The sequence below is a fragment of the Nylanderia fulva genome, unplaced genomic scaffold, assembly GCF_048542155.1.
Source record: "Nylanderia fulva isolate GAGA-0341 unplaced genomic scaffold, ASM4854215v1 Scaffold4, whole genome shotgun sequence".
Lineage (NCBI taxonomy): Eukaryota > Metazoa > Arthropoda > Insecta > Hymenoptera > Formicidae > Nylanderia > Nylanderia fulva.
In genome coordinates, this window is record NW_028190476.1 from 7,131,305 (window position 1) to 7,153,003 (window position 21,699).

The window sequence follows — 21,699 nt, forward strand, 5'->3', positions numbered from 1 at the left end:
TGCATCAGGTCATTAGACGCGAATTGAAGACTTTGATGGAAACTGGACCATAGATACTACATTTGGATGTATAAGCGCGAAAAAGAGAGTTTATGTCTATTATCAGGTTAGAATGTGAGAAATTATATACACGAAAAAACTGAAAAGGAATGAAGTGTGAATGTACATGACTTTTCAGAACTATTTTGGATTGGATGATTATTTCCAAGCCTTAATTTGAAGTGCAATACAAATTGAATATAGAAACTACTATTGATATTTTGCACATGAATATTGAAAATGGAAAGGATGATGTTATTCTGTAATTGACAGAGAGATATTATTTTCATTCTCCTTGGACTGATAAATATATATTTTCACGAAATTTTACTGAGTACACTATGATAATTTGCAAAATATGACATGTAGTACTCTGTCAATATTAATGATAGTATGAAGCTGCATATATGTTTACTCCCTTTGTTATTATTATTTCATATATTGTGTGTATCAAGTCATTTAAACAGCAACTTTATAAAATATGATAACGTTACCGCCAAATCTCCACTGTATGATGTACCTATATCTTCAAGCACTTCTTGTTGCAATGAGCAAGAAGTGAAAGTCACATTTTCTTCTAGCATAGTTGAGAATGAGTATATAGTTAAATTTAAGGATTATTACAAGGCAGATGTACGGGAGAATTACATAAGAACTGTGCTAAGCTCATTTGGCATTAAAAACTGGAAAATTATACCTCGTAACAATGCAGCATCTAAATATCCCAGTGACTTTGATATCGTGCTTTTGAAAGAAATAGATCAAGACCAAGCATTAAAAGTACTAATCGATCATCCACTTATTAAAACTGTGACACCTCAAAGACTTATACAAAGAACATTAAAGTTTGTTAATACAAATGATTCTTATGTCTTAGAACATAAAAACTTCAAAAGAAGAATCAATGATCATTCTTTTTCTCATGTAAGTTGTGTATTATAAATGTTTTGAAGTACTATGTCTAATTGAGAACTTTTGTATATATAAATTTCAATATTAAATATTGAAAAAATTTCAGAAAATTCAATCTAGACAATCAACGAATCGACATACAGCTAGAAGATTGTTAAGAGTTATACCGAGACAAATTACAACTATACTTGAAGCTGATAAATTATGGAAGAAGGGCATTACTGGAAAAAACGTAAAAGTAGCAATATTTGACACTGGACTTGCTGCTAGTCATTCACATTTTAAAAACATTAAAGAAAGAATAAATTGGACAAATGAAAATACTCAGGAGGATGGTCTGGGTCATGGCACATTTGTAGCAGGTGTTATTGCATCGTCTTCCGATGATTGTCCAGGTTTTGCTCCAGATGCAGAGCTTTACATTTTTCGTGTTTTTACAAATACTCAGGTATTTCTTTCTTTTATACATTTTGTTAATACTTTTTTCATTGACAGGATTATTTAAAGTATATAAGCACATAATATATGACAATATAATAATATGACATACAAAGAATGATTATCATAACGCTGTTATAATATATGTATATTAATATTATCTACAAATATGGCAGGTATCTTATACTTCGTGGTTCTTGGATGCATTTAATCATGCTATATTTCGTAAAGTAACAGTGTTAAATCTAAGCATTGGTGGTCCAGACTTTATGGACCAACCATTTGTTGATAAAGTATGGGAAGTTACAGCTAATGGTATCATTATGGTATCAGCAATTGGCAATGATGGACCTCTATATGGGTAAATAAATTAATATTACAGTTTTTATATATATCAAAATATTAAAAAAAAAATAATTTAAAAATTAGACGTTTATATCAAAAGAGGAAAATTGCTTTTGTCTCCAAAGTAACTTCGACTTTATTAACTAAACATTTTTTAAATTCAGTTTAGTGAATATTATATATATATATATATTTTCTAAAGCTCTGATGAATATGCCCTCTTTTTTTATTGCTCTATATATTTAAAAATATATCATGCTATTTTCTTTATGTAGCACCTTAAATAACCCTGCCGATCAAATGGATGTTATTGGCATTGGAGGCATTAATTGGGATGATCAATTAGCAAGATTTTCTTCGCGCGGTATGACTACATGGGAATTGCCATATGGATATGGTAGAGTTAAACCTGATCTTGTCACATATGGGTCTGGGGTAAGAGGATCCGCTTTACAGAATGGATGTAGACTCCTTTCTGGTACTTCTGTTGCTAGTCCTGTTGTTGCTGGTGCGGTTGCTCTATTAGCTAGTGCATTTGTACAAACAAATGAATCTGGATTCATTAAGAAGGTAATTAAGAAGGAGATGCAATAGTTTTTCATATTTATAATTGAACATACAGGGTGTTCCATAGAAAATTGTTGAAATTAATCAGCTGTCATTTTTTAATGCATACAGTTATTGGGGAAACAAAAAGCAGCTTTTGTGTTGAAAAGAGGAAAATCTGCAGTTTTTAATGGATATAAATAAAATGTTTGTATACCAGTTTGTTTTATTGAAAAAAAGTAATGAAAAAAGTGCTAATAATCACATATGTAAGCTAATATTAAAGATTTTCGAAGTGCATACCATTTGAATTTGTACAAAATTCTATTCTTTTATGAAAACTCGTAAAACCTTTTTTAACGTGTCGTTTTTAATGTTATTGACGATGCTTTTAATAACTGCTATTAAATCTGGTACTGTTGGAAATATTTATCATTAGTTTATGTTATTTTATGTGATTATTAGCACTTTTTTCATTACTTTTTATCAATAAAATAATGACAACTGATTGGTTTCAGCAATTTCCTATGGAACACCATGTATAATTATAAAATAAAACTATTGTGTGCCCTATGCTTATATGTAATTATGAATGTTTCTAAGATAACACCAGCGAGTATGAAGCAAACCTTGATAAATTCAGCTTTCCGCTTACCTGGAATTAGTATGTTCGAGCAAGGCGCGGGAAAATTAGATCTCCTGCGAGCATATAATTATTTGCAATCATCCGTATCTCCTGTTGTTACACTCTATCCAAGGTAAACTTTTTTTTAAATATAGAAAATATAGAAATATTTTATCTTCTTAATTATTTGATTTACTCTAAATGTTAATTTTCTCTTTAAAATCAAGTAATTTTTATTTAAAACTTTTGATAAGATCTATATAAAATAAATATAATAGTTAATAATATAATAATTAATTAAAATAAATAATATTAAGCAACTTTTCGTTAAATATAGAAAATATGTATTTCGTCTTGTTAATTACTTGATTTACTCTAAATGTTGAATCTCTTTAAAATCAGTAGTTTTTATTTAAAACTTCTTGATAAGATCTATATAAAATAAATATAATAATTAAGTAAAATAAGTAATATTAAGCAATAATGTAAAACCATGATTATATCAACAATGCAATAATTAATTTCTTGTTTTCTATTAAATGACTAGTTACATAGATTTGACGGAGTGTCAATATATGTGGCCGTACTGTACTCAAGCTATGTACTATACTGGTATGCCAACGATAATCAATGTGACTATAATAAACAGTTTGGGTGTAGCTGGAAATGTGGTAAATCTTACGTGGCATCCGTATGCCGGCAACGGCAATGGTGAACGTATTGATGTAGCGATAACGTATAGTGATGTTTTATGGCCATGGACAGGCTGGTTAGCAGTTGCTATAACAGTTCCATCGACGTCTCACGACTGGCAGGGCATCGTAAAAGGTTTATAATCTGATTGTAATTTTCTAGCAATTCAATGTTTGTATATTACAGCAGATTGTTTTTACAGGCCATATTTCACTCACTGTTGAGAGCGATGGAGCAGGTAAACCACAACAATCGACGGTAGAGCTTCCATTACAAGCAAAAATTATACCTACCCCTCCTAGATAGTAAGTACATATAATATGTATGATTTATATATATATATATATATATATATATATATATATATATATATATAATTGAATTATATTGCTACTTTTGAACATATTTCATAACATGTTCTATATGTTTAATTAATTATTCATACTTTTTTCTCTCTCTGCCTTTTTTTCAGTAAACGCATTTTATGGGATCAGTATCATAATTTGCGGTATCCAGCTGGATATTTCCCCAGAGATGATTTACGTGTAAAGAATGATCCGCTTGACTGGAATGCAGATCATATACATACAAATTTTAAGGATATGTATCAACATTTGCGTAACGCCGGATATTATCTCGAAGTGCTAGGCCATCCATTTACTTGTTTTGATGCAAAGAATTATGGTACTCTACTTATTGTAGATACAGAAGAAGAATTTTTTCCTGAAGAAGTATACATTATTACCATAAAATATCATATATATTTTTGTGCTGTTTACATATATACATATTAGCATAATAAACTGTTTTCAATTGCAGGTGGCTAAATTAAAGCGAGACGTGGAAGATGATGGTCTGTCGGTAATCATTTTTGCAGACTGGTATAATACAGCAGTCATGCAAAAGATCAAGTTTTACGATGAAAATACTCATCGGTGGTGGATACCTGAAACGGGAGGTGCTAATATTCCAGCGTTAAATGATCTTCTTTATCCTAATTGGGGTGTGGCATTTGGCGATCAAGTACGAAGTGGTCAGTTCACTCTTGGTCAACATACGCCAGTTATATTCGCGTCAGGGACTACAATAACTAGGTAAAGAATATAATTTTGAAACAAAAAACAACCAGGGTTGGGTAAGTTAATGATTTTTTAAAACTAAGTTAAGTTAAAGTTATATGTATAGTTGCTTATAAAATTAATTTAGTTAAATTAAAAGTTACATGAACAAAAAATTAGCTCAGTTAATGTTAAGATTAAATTAACTGAAGTTCAATCAAAAGTTAATTTTTAAAAACATTTATATTAAATTAGAATTTTGTATATTAATTCTTTTAAAATTTATAATAACATAACAAAGAAATTTTGATTTTTATATAGAAATATATTTTTTAATCATTACAATTGATGACGACATACAATTGAACATAAAAATTAATAATACTTTAATTTAAAAATAATACACTTATAACTTATAAAAAACAATAATACGGTATTCAGAGATTTAAAAAATTTAACTTAGGAAAAAAATTAATAAGTTTAAGGGCAAAAATAACTAGTTGAAGTTAAAAATTAATAGATTTTAAATTAACTAAGCTAAGTTAAAAGTTATTAATTTTTTAACTTTTTTTGAAACTTTTAACTAGTTATTATCCAACCCTGAAAACAGCTTTCAAAAATGTCTATACAGCAAGATTTTATATACCCAGATTTCCAAAGGACGGAATCGTTTTATATGCGGAGTTACATGATCAAGGCCAGGAATTCCTGGAGAAAGAATCGGGGACATCTACACTTGTACCAATTCTTGGACTTTTACAAATTATCAATGAAAAATTTACTGCATCATTATATGATATTGAAGAAGTAGACAATGATCAAACTAATAATGAACCAGCTAATAATAATGATAAAGAGAATTACGTCAAAAAACAGACGAATACTATGCCCGGCAGACTTGTCGTTTATGGAGATTCAAATTGCATTGATGACAGTCATTTACAAAAATGTATGTATAAGAACAAAATATTAACACTATAAAAAATCAATATTTAAAAAATATTAATATTAAATAATATTACATTAGAGATAATATCTCGTTTTAATTCTTTTAAATATTTTATAAGTCTTAAGTATTTTTTTGCAATTTTATATATGTATAGTCTGGATATTTCTTACTAAAATATTGTTATCCATATTTAGCTTGTTTTTGGATGCTTGATGCTATCTTAGAATATACAACAACAAGTTACATACCTAATATTTTTATGAACGAAAATCAAAGAAATCACAAGACTGTTAAAATCACTAGTAATATAGAGATTGGAAAGTTACCACTTCGAATGGAAGGAAATCATTTTAGTCATCATAGTAAAGTGTTGATGACCAATAGGCCAGCAGGCACTTTCAACCCTCTTCCGTCATGCCCCATCCCTATTTATGCTGTACCAGTGTTAGTCAATGAATCTGTGCCAATGTAAGTTATTTCATATTTTCACACATATACGTATAATATTCATTTTTTCAATTGTTCTATAGTTATATAATGTAACATAAATAAAATAGTCAGAGTAAAAAAAAATGAACTCGTGCAAAGTATTCGAGCAAAGATTATGTATTTATTTTATTAATATTAATCGTCCTAAGGTTTTTGCAGGTTTTGTACATGTTTTTTCTTTATCTTTTTTATAGAGATCGTTACAAGCCTCAGAAAATGTTGTCTGTAGGAGATGCTATAAGTGCAGCAAATTCAGTACTACAAGATACAGAGACCTTGTGGCTTAAAAGAAGAGTCGGCGGTGCTAGTATTCCTACATTACAACATCTTGACATTGACATTATGGCTTATGATGTGACAGAAAATGATGGAGATGATCAAACGGTTGAATATCAATGGAATTATATAGTAATAATTATTATTATAGTGATATTTATTGTATATTTATTAAATCGATGGAAATGTTTGGGGACAAAGAGACATTCGTGCAGAAAACGTACAATTGTCAGAATACGTAGAGCCATTCAAACTATTGCTATGCCTAGAATACCTGCACAAATGTAATTTCATATAATTTTACAAGATCTATCACTATGTTATAATATACAATACAATTGATACTAAACACATAATATAAATTTTTTAGACATTTATATGAATATTAAAAACTATGCAGTTATTAAAATTTATATTATGTGCCTTTAAAATGTACAATATTCTATGTAAATTTGTAAATAATATCAATTATTTTGACAGAGATCGTACATTTACTTTGCCTTCATTAACCTCTACAAAAATAATATAATCTATATTAATTATAATTTTTAAACTTATAAATCTTGAAGCTATTGTTTTCACAAATATGCTTTTTTTTTATTAAAATTTTAAACTACAATAAATAACTTTAGATTTATATATATATATATATATATATAATCAGTTATAAAATGGATTATAAGTAACCCAATGTGCTCTGTCTTGTTTTGCAGCAGATGTATGAGAGGTAAAGATGCTTTTGAAAACTTCTGATGCCTTAGGATCTTTCGCAATGCTGTAATCGCCTTTAGCTTTTCTATAAGCAGGATCATTAGCTTCAGCTTGATCAGTACTGAGCTTAGGAATTACTTTGCCTTCCTTCTTTATCTTCTTTTTAACTACTTCGTCCACTTTCTTCTCTTCTGTTGGTTCCTCATTGCTTAATTTCCTCTTCTCTTTCTTCTGATTAACTTTCCTAGTTGCTGCACGCTCCTTCATGAGTTCCAGATCATCATTTTCAGCATTTAATATAACTATGTCTGCTTCTTTAAAGGGTTGTTGACATTTGTGACACGACTGCAAGAAATTTAATATCTCGTAAATCTTGTTACACTTTGAACTCACATTTAATTAATGTTTCTCTATTTGATTTTTTACTTACCATACTTTTGATTTCTTTGAGAGCACGTTCGCTCATCACGCAACCGCATGACCATAAGAAACAAAATTTGTATTTTCCATTCATTTCCAAACCAATAACGGGACAAATGTATGGACTTTTGCCTCCATCTGTATAACCATCTCCTTTCTCAGCTTTATTACTCTCAAATGCTGGGTTTGGGGTCAAATTCAAGTTCCTTACATCTTTCAAATTTTTAATATGTACAGCTGATTCTGGAAGGGTATTGCGATCCAAAAGACCCTCTAATACAGACTCTTTACTATATAAACGACCCAAAGTGCAACCCACAATTGGTGGTTGCAGTGGCAATTGTCGTATCGTGCAATGGTTCCATTTGAAAGCCAGCTCCGCTTGTTTGTCTTTCTGAAATAATTATATACACATCAATTCAATATTACTTTCTTGTAGATGTAGATCATAATAATACACTATGCAATATGTAAATATATACATATATATATATATAAATAAACAAAAAGAGAGACATCAGGAAAATATGTTTAAATAAGTGATATTAATTTTTATTAATTCACAATTTTTAAATATCCAAAATGTCAACAATTTCATAAAATTCGATATTAACTTTAAATTACATAAAATTCAAAGCTTTTTGTATAAGTGAAATTATACCAATTCTTTTTATTCTTACCTGTTCAGGTTTCTTTTTTATTCTAACGAGCTCGTCTCTGCGAGGAATAGTACCACCATCGCAACCCATGACAGTTTCTATAATTTAGATGAATATATATATATTTACAATATATTTTATATTGTGTAAATATTGCAAAAATCAACACACAACCAATATTATAAAAATATTGCAAAAATTGACAATATTCATACAATGATTTTTCCTCCTAATTTCTCCGAACTCTGACAATAAATTACTGCGAGCCACAGACTACATAAATACTAGATTGCTAATGCGGGATTTACAATAGAGTCCCAAAATTGTAAGTCATAAGAAATTGACCAATCACAGTCGAGTTTGAGGAGAATAATTGATTCTGGTTGGTTCATTCCTTATAACTTTTTATATTTATATTTTATTATATTATTTATTTATATTTTATTACATTTTATTATTTTTTACTATTATATTTTCTTACATTATATATTATTATTATTTTTTATATTACATTTAACATTTTTTATTTTATTTTTTATCATTATATTTAACTTTTTTTACAGACATTTTTGCCAATTATTACTTCAAATTTTCACGACTCTCCACGAGAGGGCCTCACTATATTATTATTATTTATATTATTATTATTATTATTATTATTATATTATTATATATTTATATTATTATTATATTATTATTATTATATTATATATTTATATTATTATTATATTATTATTATTATTATTATTTATATTATTATTTGTATTATTATTATTATTATTACATTTAACATTATTTTATTTTATTTTATTTAGATCATTCTATAAACGTCAGAGTTTTGAGAGAGTTTAAAATGAGCTGTCTTTCTGTATTGTTGTTTGTTAAGTGTCATCCTTAATAACTGTTAATAAGTAGCAAAATTGTCAAGAAGAACGATGATAGCGCCTACGGTACGGGTTAATTTCTCGCATATTAACGATGAAATCATCCAAGATCTGAACAAAATCAGAGATCATATCGAGGCGAACATTGTTGGACAGGACGGATTGAAACACGCGTTAATTGCTCAAAAACTCTCGATTCTGAATAACTATAATTAAATTTCGATATCATATGAATTGTAAGAATTTATTTTTCAATAATTATACTGAAGAAGACCGCGTGCGGTCGAAACGTTTATAGAATGATTGTAATTTGCGTTAATTTGCGTTAGTTTTAATATAATATAATGACTGTAGTTTATAATTTATACATGTAATAAATGGTAGTTGACTGAACATCTCGAATATTCAGCTCGATAAGTTGGCCTTATATTTATCACTTTGTTTTCAATACACGAGCGACAATTTGTATTAATTTATTTTTTATTTAGTATTATTACATTTTTTTATTTTTTTTATACAGACATTTTTGCCAATTATTACTTCAAAATTGCACGACTCTCCGCGAGAGGGCCTCTCCGTCGAAAACTCAATCCGTCAATGAACTGTCATTTCTATATACACTTTATGCAACACGCCGCTGGCGTAGTTCGCGAGTCAGCTGACAGCGTTATTTAGTTCCACGGTTTCGTTATCGAATGAGGCGCAACAGCAGCACATAATTGTCATCACGTGAGAGGTCACAATGTTTTCTGCTGATTTTCTCGTCGGGGAGCAGTTTCGTCCAGCCAGCGAGATTTTTTAAAAATCCTCCGCGGCCAGCATCGAGATCCTGGCGATTCGATCCGCTTCTTTTCACGATCGACGACGTCAACCAAGGACTCTCCAACTTCCATTTTCGTACGTTACACTTTTACGTCCATCCTCGCGTAATATATGTAATATTATACACTGTTGTACGTCGCTCGTTATATATTTTTTTCTCGCCGACATGTGTCTTATTATTGATTTCGAAAGCGAGGCCCTTCGACGCCATTGAATTGACATGAGAAAAAGGGCTGGTTTTCCTTCTGATGCGACGTTTCCTGCCCGCCGAATTCGCATGTCAGTCAGAAAAAAATTCAGTCAAGGACATTGACCACTTGCCGCCCGTTGCACCGTGGATTATGGATTGTTTTTTGGTTTTTCTTTCTTCTTTTAAACGCTTATTGGCGCCAGATCGTTCAGCCCGCCATTCGTCGTGCATATAGTCACGTGGAAAATTTGTATTCTAATTATATAACATTTATAGGCAGATGATGTTCGTCGTGCCACACCCCCTTTTGCCGTATATTCGCCCCACGTTCAATAATTCGCGTAAATTTATAATTACAACTTGTATTTTTTTATTTAATAATTATTATGCATGTCATTTCTTCAAACCAAAATTGCGCAACTGTATGCTTGCGCATTTGATGCCTTGATAGATGACAAACGTGATATTAGCAGGTGGTTGGGAAAGTTAATTTTGCATTTATTGAGACTAATTATATGTATTTATAATGATTTTTTTGTTTAATGTACTATCGTAGTCTACGAAATGGTTTTTAAGGTCCGCAGTTGCAAACACACATAGATAATTTTAAATCTTAAAATATACTTATATGAAATTAACATATATGTTTATAAATATCTGAGAATTATATTAAATACCATAAAGTATTACGACAATTAAAAGTAATTAACAGTTACATGTAAATAATATTGTTACACTTATTTCTTCTGTCGTGTGTAATATTTAAATAATTTAATATTACACTTTTACACACAGATATTTCAATTATTTTTTCAAAGAAATATTGTTTTTATTAAATTTTTTAAAAATATTTATAAGCAAAAAAAATTATGTATAATTGATAAAATTTATTTTTTTATAATTATTCTTTGATGTAGTTTATATTATTTATAGATAAGAATCACTGATACTATAATATTGTTTTAGGTAGTAAAAAGTTATTTACAAAGGAGATAAAATGACAGAATACTGGTTGATATCAGCACCAGGAGACAAAACCTGTCAGCAAACATGGGAAACTATGAACAACCTGACATCCAAGCAACATTCTTTATCAGTAAATTATAAATTTCACATTCCGGATCTAAAAGTTGGAACATTGGATCAATTGGTCGGGTTGTCGGATGACCTTGGCAAACTTGATGCATATGTGGAGCAAGTAACACGTAAAGTGGCAACTTATCTAGGGGAGGTTTTGGAAGATCAGAGGGATAAGTTGCATGAAAACTTGTTGGCTAATAACAGTAAGTGAAAATTATTTCTTGCTTTGTTACCTTTTGGACCTTTGTATTTTTTCAACAACAGTGAAAAAGGAATCAGTTATTATCTAAAGTAAAAATAATTTGTTATATACATTATGGTGTTTCACAATTATCAGTATAATACTTTAATGTTTATTTTAAAAGTAAAATAAAATAAAACTAATAATGAGAGAGATTCCATATAATTCAAAACAAGAAAAGAGACAGGCAATAGGAAGTAGCAGAAAGTAGAAATAGGATAGCATCTTTGATTAGTAAATCAAAGAGCTCATTTCTAAAGTCCCATTCTAAAATTTCTCTACTCCTGAATAGAGAAATCAGTACAATTGCAATTAACAGATATTAAATAAAGAGTTATTCACTATGTAATATAAAAGGTACTTACAACTAACAAACAGCAAATATGTATTAAGATTATATTGAGAGAATGACTTATCACAATCAAGTCTCATGAAGTATAGAACAATAATATTTGTTGTTTGTTGCATGTACCCTAAAAAGAAAGGATGATGAAGCACGTTTTTAAACCTTAAATAGTCTATTGATTACATCTAAATATTTCTGTGGAAGAATATCAGTATTAGTTTGCATATTTAAACTGTTATGTTGTCTTTTTATAAAAGGTTCTCTATCAAGTATTTGTACTTCATCCTAATTAAAATCATGATTATAACTAATTCTATCATCTGTAATTACCGAACGAGTTGTACTATTCCATCTGATATGATTCTGATGTTCATTAATTTTTGTACCAAGTATGCGACTTGTTTGGCCAACATAAGAAGAATTACAATCATTGCAATTGATCTTATATATAACATTATTTGTACAAGATAACGGTAAAACGTCTTTATGGACTCTAATCAATCTGTTAAGCTTATTCATGCTTGCATATAATATTTTCACGTCAAGGTCTCTAACTAATGGTCTAAATCTTTCTGATATCGACGAGACATATAGAACAGTAAAATATTTGTTATTATTATTCTCAGGATTTAAACAGTCGTTGTGTGTTATACTATAATTTTTTGATTTATAAATGATCATTTTAATTCTTTCATTCATAATTTTAAAAATAAACTCAATAGGGTAACCATTATCCAATAAAATATTTATTGCCAAGTCAAAGCTTTTCTTGTGAAACTTAGGATGTGACAATTGTAAGATCCTGTCAACCAATCCAATTATAGTATCTCTTTTTTGCATCAAGGGAAGTTGAGAGTAAAAATTCAAAATATTAAATTCAACAATAATTAAAGTATCAAGAAAATTCAATCGATTATTATTACCAATATCTAAAGTGAATTGTAAACGTGGGTGTATAGAGTTAAAAACTTTTAAAATGTGGTCAATTAAATGCAATGGAGACACTAAGACGATATCATCTACATATCTAATATTATATTAGATATGTGGATGACATCGCCTTAGTGTCTCCATTGCATTTAATTGACCGCACTTTAAAAGTTTTTAACTCTATACACCTACGTGTACAATTCACTTCAGAAATTAGTAATAATAATCGATTGAATTTTCTTGATACTTTGAATATTATAGTAGATACGTGGATGACATCGCCTTAGTGTCTCCATTGCATTTAATTGACTACACTTTAAAAGTTTTTAACTCTATACACCCACGTTTACAATTCACTTTAAAAATTAGTAATAATAATCGATTGATTTTTCTTGATACCTCGATTATTATTGACAATGGAAGATGTATTTTCGATTGGTTTCATAAGCCGACTTTTTCTGACTTTACTTTGACTTGGCAATACATATGTATTTTATTGGATAATGGTTACCCTATTGAGTTTATTTTTAAAGTCATGAACGAAAGAATTAAAACGATCATGTCTCTTTTCTTGTTTTAAAAATAAAATAAAATTAATTTAATACAAAAATGTCGAAAAATATAGTTTTGAATTACGAATTTTTAAAATTGATTAATTATATAATATAGCAATTTTAAGCTTAGTAATTATGTTTACATGCAATACAGTATTCATTATTAATTTTTACATCAATTAGTACTATTAATAATTAACTTAATTAATATCAATTGTTACAGTTCTACATAATATTCTGAATTAATTCTGAAACTTTACAATGACATATCATCATTGCTTACCTAAAACAAAAATGGATTAATGTGAATTCAAAAATTTACTAGGTGATCTACCATCATATATAACTCGATTCCAGTGGGATATGGCTAAATATCCCATCAAACAATCTTTGAGAAACATAGCGGATATTATTAGTAAACAAGTGGGACAGATTGATGCTGATCTGAAAACTAAGTCTACAATATACAATAATTTGAAAGGCAGCTTACAAAATCTTGAAAAAAAACAGACGTAAGTTTGATTTTTCATGTTTTGAAGAATTTAATTAACAAATTATGAAGTAAAAGGATATAATTATATATATTTTTAATAGGGGAAGCTTATTAACACGTAATTTAGCAGATTTAGTGAAAAAGGAACATTTTATCTTGGACAGCGAATATTTAACTACTTTGCTTGTGATTGTACCAAGGTGAGTAAATACATCCACAGCACAAATCAAGGCTGCCATATAAGAATTAATATTAATTATTATATAAGATAATTATTCATAACAAAAAATAAATATTTATATTAATAAGAATATTTGTAAGTCAGCTCTCCGTTTTCAGTTTTTAAAATATTTATATCTTATATGTTTAGATCCAATTTCCAGGATTGGTACGGTTGTTATGAAAAACTGACAGATATGATTGTACCACGTAGTACCCAACTTATTACTCAAGACTCAGAATATGGATTATTTACAATCACTTTATTTAAGAAAGTAATTGACGAATTTAAGTTGCATGCTCGTGAGAAGAAGTTTATTGTACGAGATTTTATATACAATGAAGAAGAACTAGCAGCAGGTTTGTTTAAACATTAAATCTCTTTCAATAAATTAAGATGAATATATCTATATTGTGTAAAGAGTGAGATTTTTATTTATATTATAGGAAAGAATGAAATTACAAAGCTGGTTACTGATAAAAAGAAACAATTCGGACCACTCGTTCGCTGGCTAAAAGTGAATTTCAGTGAATGTTTCTGTGCTTGGATCCATGTCAAAGCTTTACGTGTATTTGTTGAATCTGTTCTTAGGTACTATTAAACTCTATAAAAATATAGTAATAAGGTATAGTTAATAGAGTGGTATTGTAACATATTGTAATATAATTTGTAGATATGGCTTACCTGTCAATTTCCAAGCAATATTATTGCATCCACATAAGAAATGCGCAAGGAGATTACGTGATGTCTTGAATCAGCTTTATGCTCACTTAGATTCATCTGCTACATCTTCAACAGTGCATAATCAAGATGTAAGTTAATGCAAAATATGTTATATTATTTATTAAAATTAAATAAATTTAATTATAATTTTAAAACATTTCTTAAGCTTTTTATCATTAATATTATAAGTAAATGTTTATTTCGAAAACAAATTTTTGATATAAATTTTTTGTGAAACAAATTTATACTTACAAAGATATTTTAATTTTAACAGAATGTGGATATACCAGGATTAGGTTTTGGCCAAAGCGATTATTTCCCGTATGTTTATTATAAGATCAATGTGGATATGGTTGATAGCAAGGTCTAATTACTAGAATTTACTTTCCTTCTTCCGCATATATTTCCTTTTACTTGCGAAGACACGTCTATTACATCAATCTATGGCGGTGAGGTCAAATTTCTCGTCCGTATTAATAAATAAAAAGATATAATGCATTTTCAAAAATTTCTTTGAATTTTTAAAAAATTCATGTATCTAAGATTATAAATGATTTATTACAAAATTAGAGAAAATCATCGCATAGCCTTTCTGAGAAAGGAATCTTTTTTTTAATTAATAAAATATTGGGAGTACTACATTGCGCATTTCCCGATATATATTTCCGTTCAAGTGTCAAAATATAAAGAAAATTATTATATGAAATTATATAAATATATAACATAATGATTAAATTCTCAAATAATTTTTATCAAAATTACATCTGAATTATATTTACAAATTTCATGTATCTATAATAATATAAATTGTTTCTGATAATTCACTTGATTTTATTAATTAACTTAGTTTTTATAATACTTGGAGCGCAATTTTACACATTTTACACGCGACAAAGGAAATTCATACCACTTTTAAATAGTATTGCTACAATGTATAATTATGTGCATCGATCTGTCATATACAGAGTTAAAAATGTTGATCTTTTCATATGTAAGGAATATCAAGACTTACAGAAATATAGGCCTTGTTATATAGCTATAAAGAACATTCATAAGTGTATCATATGAATATATTTAATGAAAATGAATGTTATCTGCAATTTAGAAAATAAATATCTTATTGTTGAATATATTAAAACAAGTTTTATGTGTCATGTGTATTCTTAGTATTTTATTGTTTTAAATATATTTAATAATTATGAATAAATAATTTTCATATATACATATATACAAATTAGTTACATATGACATAGAAAAGTGATCACATTATTGTTAAAGTCTATAAATTTCAATATATTATATATTGTTTAATTGAAATATATATTACAATTGCCGATTATAGCGGCCAAATATCTTAACAGATTGAAGGTATCTAATGATGATAGCAAATTTATGAAATAACAATTATATTAACGTTTTTCAAAGTTTTTTTATTTTATAAAATTAATTAATTTTCAGGAACAATATTCATTTTATATAATATAAAGTGTGAAAAAATTATAATTTGTTGATTGTAATTACTCATAAGTCAATAGTAATTTTTTTGCCAATTATTCTACATTTATAAATTTGTAATTTATATATTCCTAAATTGGCACTGTTACACTTTGCACAAAATAAATATTTTTAAAATATATTACATTATAATATAAACTTATGTATTTCCTGAAAACATTTTGTTAAAGAAATCCAATTTCCTATATTAATTACAATGTAAATTACATAAAAAACAGTGTAAAATACATAAAAAGTTTATGTATAGTATGGTTTCATGTTATAAAGTTGAGTATTATGTCACTGAATTGCACGATTGTGTAACATGCAAACCAATGTACAATGCTTTAATTGTATTAGAGTAGAAATCAATGACAATATCAATAAAACTTTGTCCTTTAAGCCTATGTGAAGAAGTGAAATCAGGTGTAAAAGTAAAAAAAAAAAAAAAAAAAAAAAAAAAAAAAAAAAACAGAACTCAATTATGTAAATATGATTATAATATAATATCATATAGTCAATTAATTGTTGTGCGTTATGTACAAATAAATGTAACTGTACAAATAATAAATACTTTAACTTTAATTGATGATATCTTTTAACTAAATTTTTTATATTTTGCTCCTGTGATTTCTTGAATTTAATTATATTGTATAAGCACAGTTATGTTAATCACATGCATGAGCACGCAATAAAATATGCTTACAATCAGACAAAGTAATTCTTTAATATGCTTGCATTTGTTTCAGATGTTTATGTATATATATAAACTCATATACAATAATACAATATATATGTACAAACTTATGTCATCATATAATTACATATATGATAAACTGGTTTTTACAATTTCTCTACTATGTTATTATGTTTATGCCATATTATCCTGATATGGTTCACAATGAGCTAAATGTTTAATAACAGGAGGATGTTGCTTAACTCTTCATTATTTATAAAAATATGTTCTCATAAATTAACATTTTCTCATGTAGATTTATTTTTCCTATTTAGAAAAATTTTGTAAAATTTAAGAAATATTTTTAAATTAATTATAAAGAAGCTCAAATAATAAAATAAAGAATAAGAATAAATTTGAGGAGTAAAAGATCGGTTAGATGTATTAATGTTTAACACTAGTAAATTTACATATTACGATTCGCTTGTGACAAGAATTAATATATCGCATAATTAAAAATCCTTTATTACGTATTTCATTTTTTAACGTAAAAATACGAGTATAAATATTTCGATTCTCAATTGAACTATTTTTAGTAATATAAAAATGTAGAAATTGTCAAATATCTTCAGTCAACAAACTAAATTAAAAAAGTATAATTCTGCTAGTAGATATTTCCATAAATTCACGGAGATTGCTCACAAATTATCATCAATCACAAAGTTTTTTCCATAATATTATGGGAGGGCACGATAAATCAGACAAAAAAATCGTCTAAAAATTCAATACTGATGGAAGATAAGCAGAATAAAAATATCGAAATGTAAACTATCCATAACTGACCAGCGAAGAATCTATGACAGGAATTTAATATTACTTGAGACAACAGAGATATAATTCACATTAAAATTTTAAATTGTATATTATATAAACAATAACGATAAACACAAAAATAAATGAGATGCCATAAACAAATAAGAATACAAAATTCAACATTAAATGCGATCAATACAGATAATAACGATGAACATGAAAACAAATAGAAGCAACAAGAATGTCAGAAACAAATATAAAATTATAAATATAATATAAAATTCAAAACAAAATGCAGCCAATTTAAATCTTATTAAACTTATCAATAATCAGCAAATAAGGATAAATAATTTCCTGCTAGATTAAGACTAGATTTTTGTTTTTAAATGTATAGTTATAATCTTCTCTAGATGAAGAACTCTTTTCTTGCATTGAAATAAATAATTCTTCAGCTAGAATTCGTATACTATTTCAATGGAATTTGTGATTTAATTGTAGTTTGTATCATAAAACTCTCTGACAACATTCTAATGTATTAATATCCTAAGGTAAAAATTTTTAATCTATTAAAATTGGCCTGTATCACAGTTACAATTAATTTTATAAACAATTTGTTACTGTGATATGATTAAGAAAATGAATTTTCATAAACTTTAATAAGACTAGTGGTTCTTTACCAACATTATACTAAATTATGACAAAAGGGAAAAATCATAAGCTTTCTGTTGCAAAATACTTTGAAATAAATAAGTTTTTTAAATGAATTATTTATGTTTAATAATATAAATTAGTCAAATACATAAAAACTTTTTTGATTCGTAAATTAATAAATAATTGTAAATTGTAGTCAATCATTGAAACGTCCATTTTCGTGAAAATATTGGACAAATGCAAATAAGTTATACAATCAGTTATTAATGCAGAATAAAAAAGAAAATTTTTAGTGCATTTTACTACTTTATAATATTGAAAACAAGTGATCACAAAAAACTTATTTATTTCTATGTCTTTTGCAAGAAAAAATTCATAAGTTTTTGATTCTAATGTCATAATTCAATATATGGCTGCACAGGAATCTTAATAAAACGTTTTAATATGTCGTTATATATACACACATACTATTAAAAACAATGTTTACATTTACTTAATTCAATATTCCAAAAATAATCTGTAAAAGATAAATGCAATAATAAATATTTATACTGAAATAGAATAAAATCATAACAAATAAAATCATAATATTGAAAAATATATAGATTAAAATCAAAATATAATAGATTGATTCGAACAAAACTGCAAAAAATAAAGAAAAATTTTGATTTGATATTGCATAATTTTAGAACACATCTTGGAATGGGAAATGAGCTTTGTCCGGTTCGATAAGGTCAGAGAGAAAACAGGCAGTTCCGGCGATACCTTCGTAAAGTGAATACGGTGAATCAGGTGTGCGTGCATCAGACTGAAATTGTGGTGAGTTCATAAAATCTGCAAATTTGGCAGCTCGATAAAGGTGAAGTTCATTGCCAGTGAGTCTATATAGAAGAAGGAAGACATAGCCATTGCCAGCCACACCGTGACAAATCCCAGGCCCTTTCTTCAGAAGGCCTTTGCGCCAGACAAGGTCACCAGCGAGTACGCATGAGTTTAGATAACGCTGATCCTTCCAACGCAGATACGCTGCTGCCATCAGGTAAATGGCACCAGGAGCACCGTGACACCAGTGCACTAATTCACTGTTGCTATCTCTGACACTTCGTCCAGAATAATCTATTTCATCCGTAGCGCATGGAAAATTACCAGAGGTCATTTGTAAGCTCAAGAAATAATCTACACAAGTTCGCGTAGTGTTATTAATATCTTCATTGTCGTCTAAGAATGATGGCACCTAGACATAAAGGAAAATACAATTAAATATATATTATATAATAATAATATTAATTAAAAATTACAATACTGAAGCAAGTATAGATAAAAATATATTAAATTTAACAATAAAAGAATAAATAAATTCTTATTATTATGCTTAATTATAATTAATTTTTCTTTAGAGTTTTCGTATAGTCTCTTTAATTATTTTAGATTATGCATGTTTATCATAATCACCTGTATAAGGATTTGCAAGATTGCACAGAGTCCATGCGCTGCGCCTAGATATTCTGTGCCATAGTAGGCATACATTAATGGACACGGACTGTTATGTACTCGCGCATACATCTGGCCCGAGGCAACGATCGTTCGTGCGATTTCGTGCATCATGTCGAGTGGCACCACGGTATTTTTCATCATGCGATTCAGCCACAACGCGCCGTACAAGAAGCCAGCGCGGCCGACAAAAAACTCGTCCGATCCGCATTTGAGAAAATTTACTTCCTTGCAACGTGCTCCCGTCGTTACATAGCGTTTCACGAGCTCACTGGCGGTTTTTTCGTCACCCTGGACGGTTGCGAGGACTGCGCCCACTGCCAGAATACCCCAATCCCCTAAAATACATAATCGAATCAATTATTTCATTAGATCACTTTCACATTTCAATCTAGCTTAGCTTCTATTGAGAAATATAAAATTATAATAATATAATATAAAATATAATGTAAAAATATAGGAAAAAATTGTTATTATTTTATTTCATTATATTATTTCTATACTTAATGTATTGGTCACTATATATCACAGATATTTAGCAATAAAAATGCAAGAGCGGTACACAGCTTCCAAAAAATGTTCACCAATGAATTTCAAATATTGATTCATCAATAAAAAATTTTCTGGGAGCTGTGTACTGCTGTAGCATTTCTATTGCTAAATATATATATATATATATATATATAAATGTTAAATGATTTTTCTTTCAATTCATAAAGAATAAATATGAAGTCAATATTTTTGACTTGTGATATTAGAACAGCATCAATCTCAATCAGTGAATCCCTAACAAATAAGGATCCACTCAGCATTTACATATTCTTTTCCACAACTTATCATTCTTCTACTCCTTGAAAAAGCTTATACCAGTATATTATAGTTCCCCATTTTTATCACTACTTTGCTCATATGCTATCCTATAATAAAATTGGATCAAAATTAGAAAGATACATATTTTTTTAAATGAAAAACCTCTATGTTTCTTTTTATATTAATTATGTGAACTAAAAACATTTACCATCATATACTTACAATAAAAAAGCAGTACACAACTTTCAGAAAATATTTATGAATTTGAAATTGAAAATAACTGTAAATTATTTTTCTTTTATACCGTAAGTATATTTCTTTCAATTTGTAAAGAGTATATATGAAGTCAATATTTTTGACCTATTATAATATTCAAATAGCATCAAGCTCAACGACACCCTGAGCCATAACAATCCTCCAGAATTTATATATATATATATATTTTTTTTTTCTAATTGTTATTCTCCCACTTTTGAAAGAGAGCTCGTCCTAATATATTAAAAAGCTCGTCCTAATATATTCAAATATTATGTAATATTATATAGTTAATATATATTAAATATTATAGAGCTCGTTGTAGTATATTATAGAGCTTGCGCTAGTACATTAAAGAGCTCGTACTAATAAATTATATAGAGCTCCATGACAAATACAAACCCAAGAGAAAGCCGGTGCCGGATCGTCCCTCGTGACGTTGCACTGTCGTCAGGGACGAGCGCAAATAACGTTCAGCTAATGACAGGTGCTTGTCAGCATCATCTTTCAACAGAGGATGCTCAGCTAGTCGCAGAAACGTGTAGGAGATGCCGGATGCACCGACATACAGACCACCATCCGTCTCCGCGCGCTCGGGCGGCTCCTTGTCAACGATACGTTGCAGAATCTTACGTAGATTGGTTTTAGCGGCAGATTGACTGTCGTGGATGTCACGTTGTAGCGACGTCGCGGAACCGGCGATCTTCTCCTCCTGCGCGCAGTATTCGTTCACAAAGTACCTGGATCGCTGCGACATCGTGTCTGAAAAATTTCTTATATTTACTTTCCAACGCAATAAATATTGATACACGCAGCGAACTGCGTTTAACATTTATATATATATATAGCTACTCTGTATTCAAAAC

The 21,699-nt window shown here is 28.4% G+C and overlaps 4 protein-coding genes across 6 annotated transcripts; 2 read left to right on the plus strand and 2 right to left on the minus strand.

Annotated features, from left to right (window-relative positions):
* The first annotated feature begins 49 nt into the window (after positions 1-49).
* S1P (membrane-bound transcription factor site-1 protease) lies at positions 50-6,879 on the plus strand. Its single transcript, XM_085485883.1, has 12 exons — positions 50-963; positions 1,058-1,399; positions 1,566-1,750; positions 2,010-2,304; positions 2,884-3,038; positions 3,453-3,733; positions 3,801-3,903; positions 4,071-4,329; positions 4,418-4,692; positions 5,307-5,605; positions 5,800-6,073; positions 6,289-6,879. The coding sequence occupies exons 1-12, from the start codon at positions 433-435 to the stop codon at positions 6,656-6,658; spliced, it is 3,369 nt and encodes a 1,122-aa protein (XP_085342009.1). The 5' UTR covers positions 50-432; the 3' UTR covers positions 6,659-6,879.
* On the minus strand, positions 6,194-8,457 carry LOC114937779 (replication termination factor 2). Of its 2 annotated transcripts, none has more exons than XM_029311398.2 (4): positions 8,376-8,457; positions 8,182-8,258; positions 7,512-7,895; positions 6,194-7,426 (listed from the first exon to the last, which is right to left on the minus strand). In XM_029311398.2, exons 2-4 carry the CDS (start codon positions 8,248-8,250, stop codon positions 7,031-7,033), a joined length of 849 nt encoding a protein of 282 aa, XP_029167231.1. In that variant the 5' UTR covers positions 8,251-8,258; positions 8,376-8,457; the 3' UTR covers positions 6,194-7,030. The 2 variants fall into 2 exon arrangements, with proteins under 2 accessions (XP_029167231.1, XP_029167232.1); XM_029311399.2 differs by having other exon boundaries at positions 8,332-8,442.
* Positions 8,458-9,679: 1,222 nt separating this feature from the next.
* Vha44 (V-type proton ATPase subunit Vha44) lies at positions 9,680-15,784 on the plus strand. Of its 2 annotated transcripts, none has more exons than XM_029311446.2 (8): positions 9,680-9,941; positions 11,023-11,339; positions 13,533-13,719; positions 13,802-13,900; positions 14,071-14,279; positions 14,367-14,511; positions 14,594-14,732; positions 14,918-15,784. In XM_029311446.2, exons 2-8 carry the CDS (start codon positions 11,054-11,056, stop codon positions 15,011-15,013), a joined length of 1,161 nt encoding a protein of 386 aa, XP_029167279.1. In that variant the 5' UTR covers positions 9,680-9,941; positions 11,023-11,053; the 3' UTR covers positions 15,014-15,784. The 2 variants fall into 2 exon arrangements, with proteins under 2 accessions (XP_029167279.1, XP_029167280.1); XM_029311447.2 differs by lacking the exon at positions 9,680-9,941 and adding an exon at positions 10,366-10,529.
* A 409-nt stretch (positions 15,785-16,193) lies between these two features.
* On the minus strand, positions 16,194-21,699 carry LOC114937772 (lanC-like protein 3 homolog). Its single transcript, XM_029311390.2, has 3 exons — positions 21,236-21,699; positions 19,730-20,106; positions 16,194-19,511 (listed from the first exon to the last, which is right to left on the minus strand). Exons 1-3 carry the CDS (start codon positions 21,663-21,665, stop codon positions 18,963-18,965), a joined length of 1,356 nt encoding a protein of 451 aa, XP_029167223.1. The 5' UTR covers positions 21,666-21,699; the 3' UTR covers positions 16,194-18,962.

Bases quoted from the DNA above. Each gene is read 5' to 3' on its own strand.
- S1P (XM_085485883.1), top strand. From the start codon at position 433: ATGAAGCTGCATATATGTTTACTCCCTTTGTTATTATTATTTCATATA. The intron at 1,751-2,009 runs GTAAATAAATTA...TTCTTTATGTAG, and splicing joins AATGATGGACCTCTATATGG to CACCTTAAATAACCCTGCCG. The intron at 3,039-3,452 runs GTAAACTTTTTT...TTAAATGACTAG, and splicing joins GTTGTTACACTCTATCCAAG to TTACATAGATTTGACGGAGT.
- LOC114937779 (XM_029311398.2), bottom strand. From the start codon at position 8,250: ATGGGTTGCGATGGTGGTACTATTCCTCGCAGAGACGAGCTCGTTAGA. The intron at 7,896-8,181 runs GTAAGAATAAAA...TAATTATTTCAG, and splicing joins TAAAAAAGAAACCTGAACAG to AAAGACAAACAAGCGGAGCT. The intron at 7,427-7,511 runs GTAAGTAAAAAA...AATTTCTTGCAG, and splicing joins TCAAAGAAATCAAAAGTATG to TCGTGTCACAAATGTCAACA.
- Vha44 (XM_029311446.2), top strand. From the start codon at position 11,054: ATGACAGAATACTGGTTGATATCAGCACCAGGAGACAAAACCTGTCAG. The intron at 11,340-13,532 runs GTAAGTGAAAAT...AAAATTTACTAG, and splicing joins AAACTTGTTGGCTAATAACA to GTGATCTACCATCATATATA. The intron at 14,733-14,917 runs GTAAGTTAATGC...TAATTTTAACAG, and splicing joins CAACAGTGCATAATCAAGAT to AATGTGGATATACCAGGATT.
- LOC114937772 (XM_029311390.2), bottom strand. From the start codon at position 21,665: ATGTTAAACGCAGTTCGCTGCGTGTATCAATATTTATTGCGTTGGAAA. The intron at 20,107-21,235 runs GTTTGTATTTGT...TATGTATTTTAG, and splicing joins CGGCACCGGCTTTCTCTTGG to GGGATTGGGGTATTCTGGCA. The intron at 19,512-19,729 runs GTGATTATGATA...CTTTATGTCTAG, and splicing joins TCTTGCAAATCCTTATACAG to GTGCCATCATTCTTAGACGA.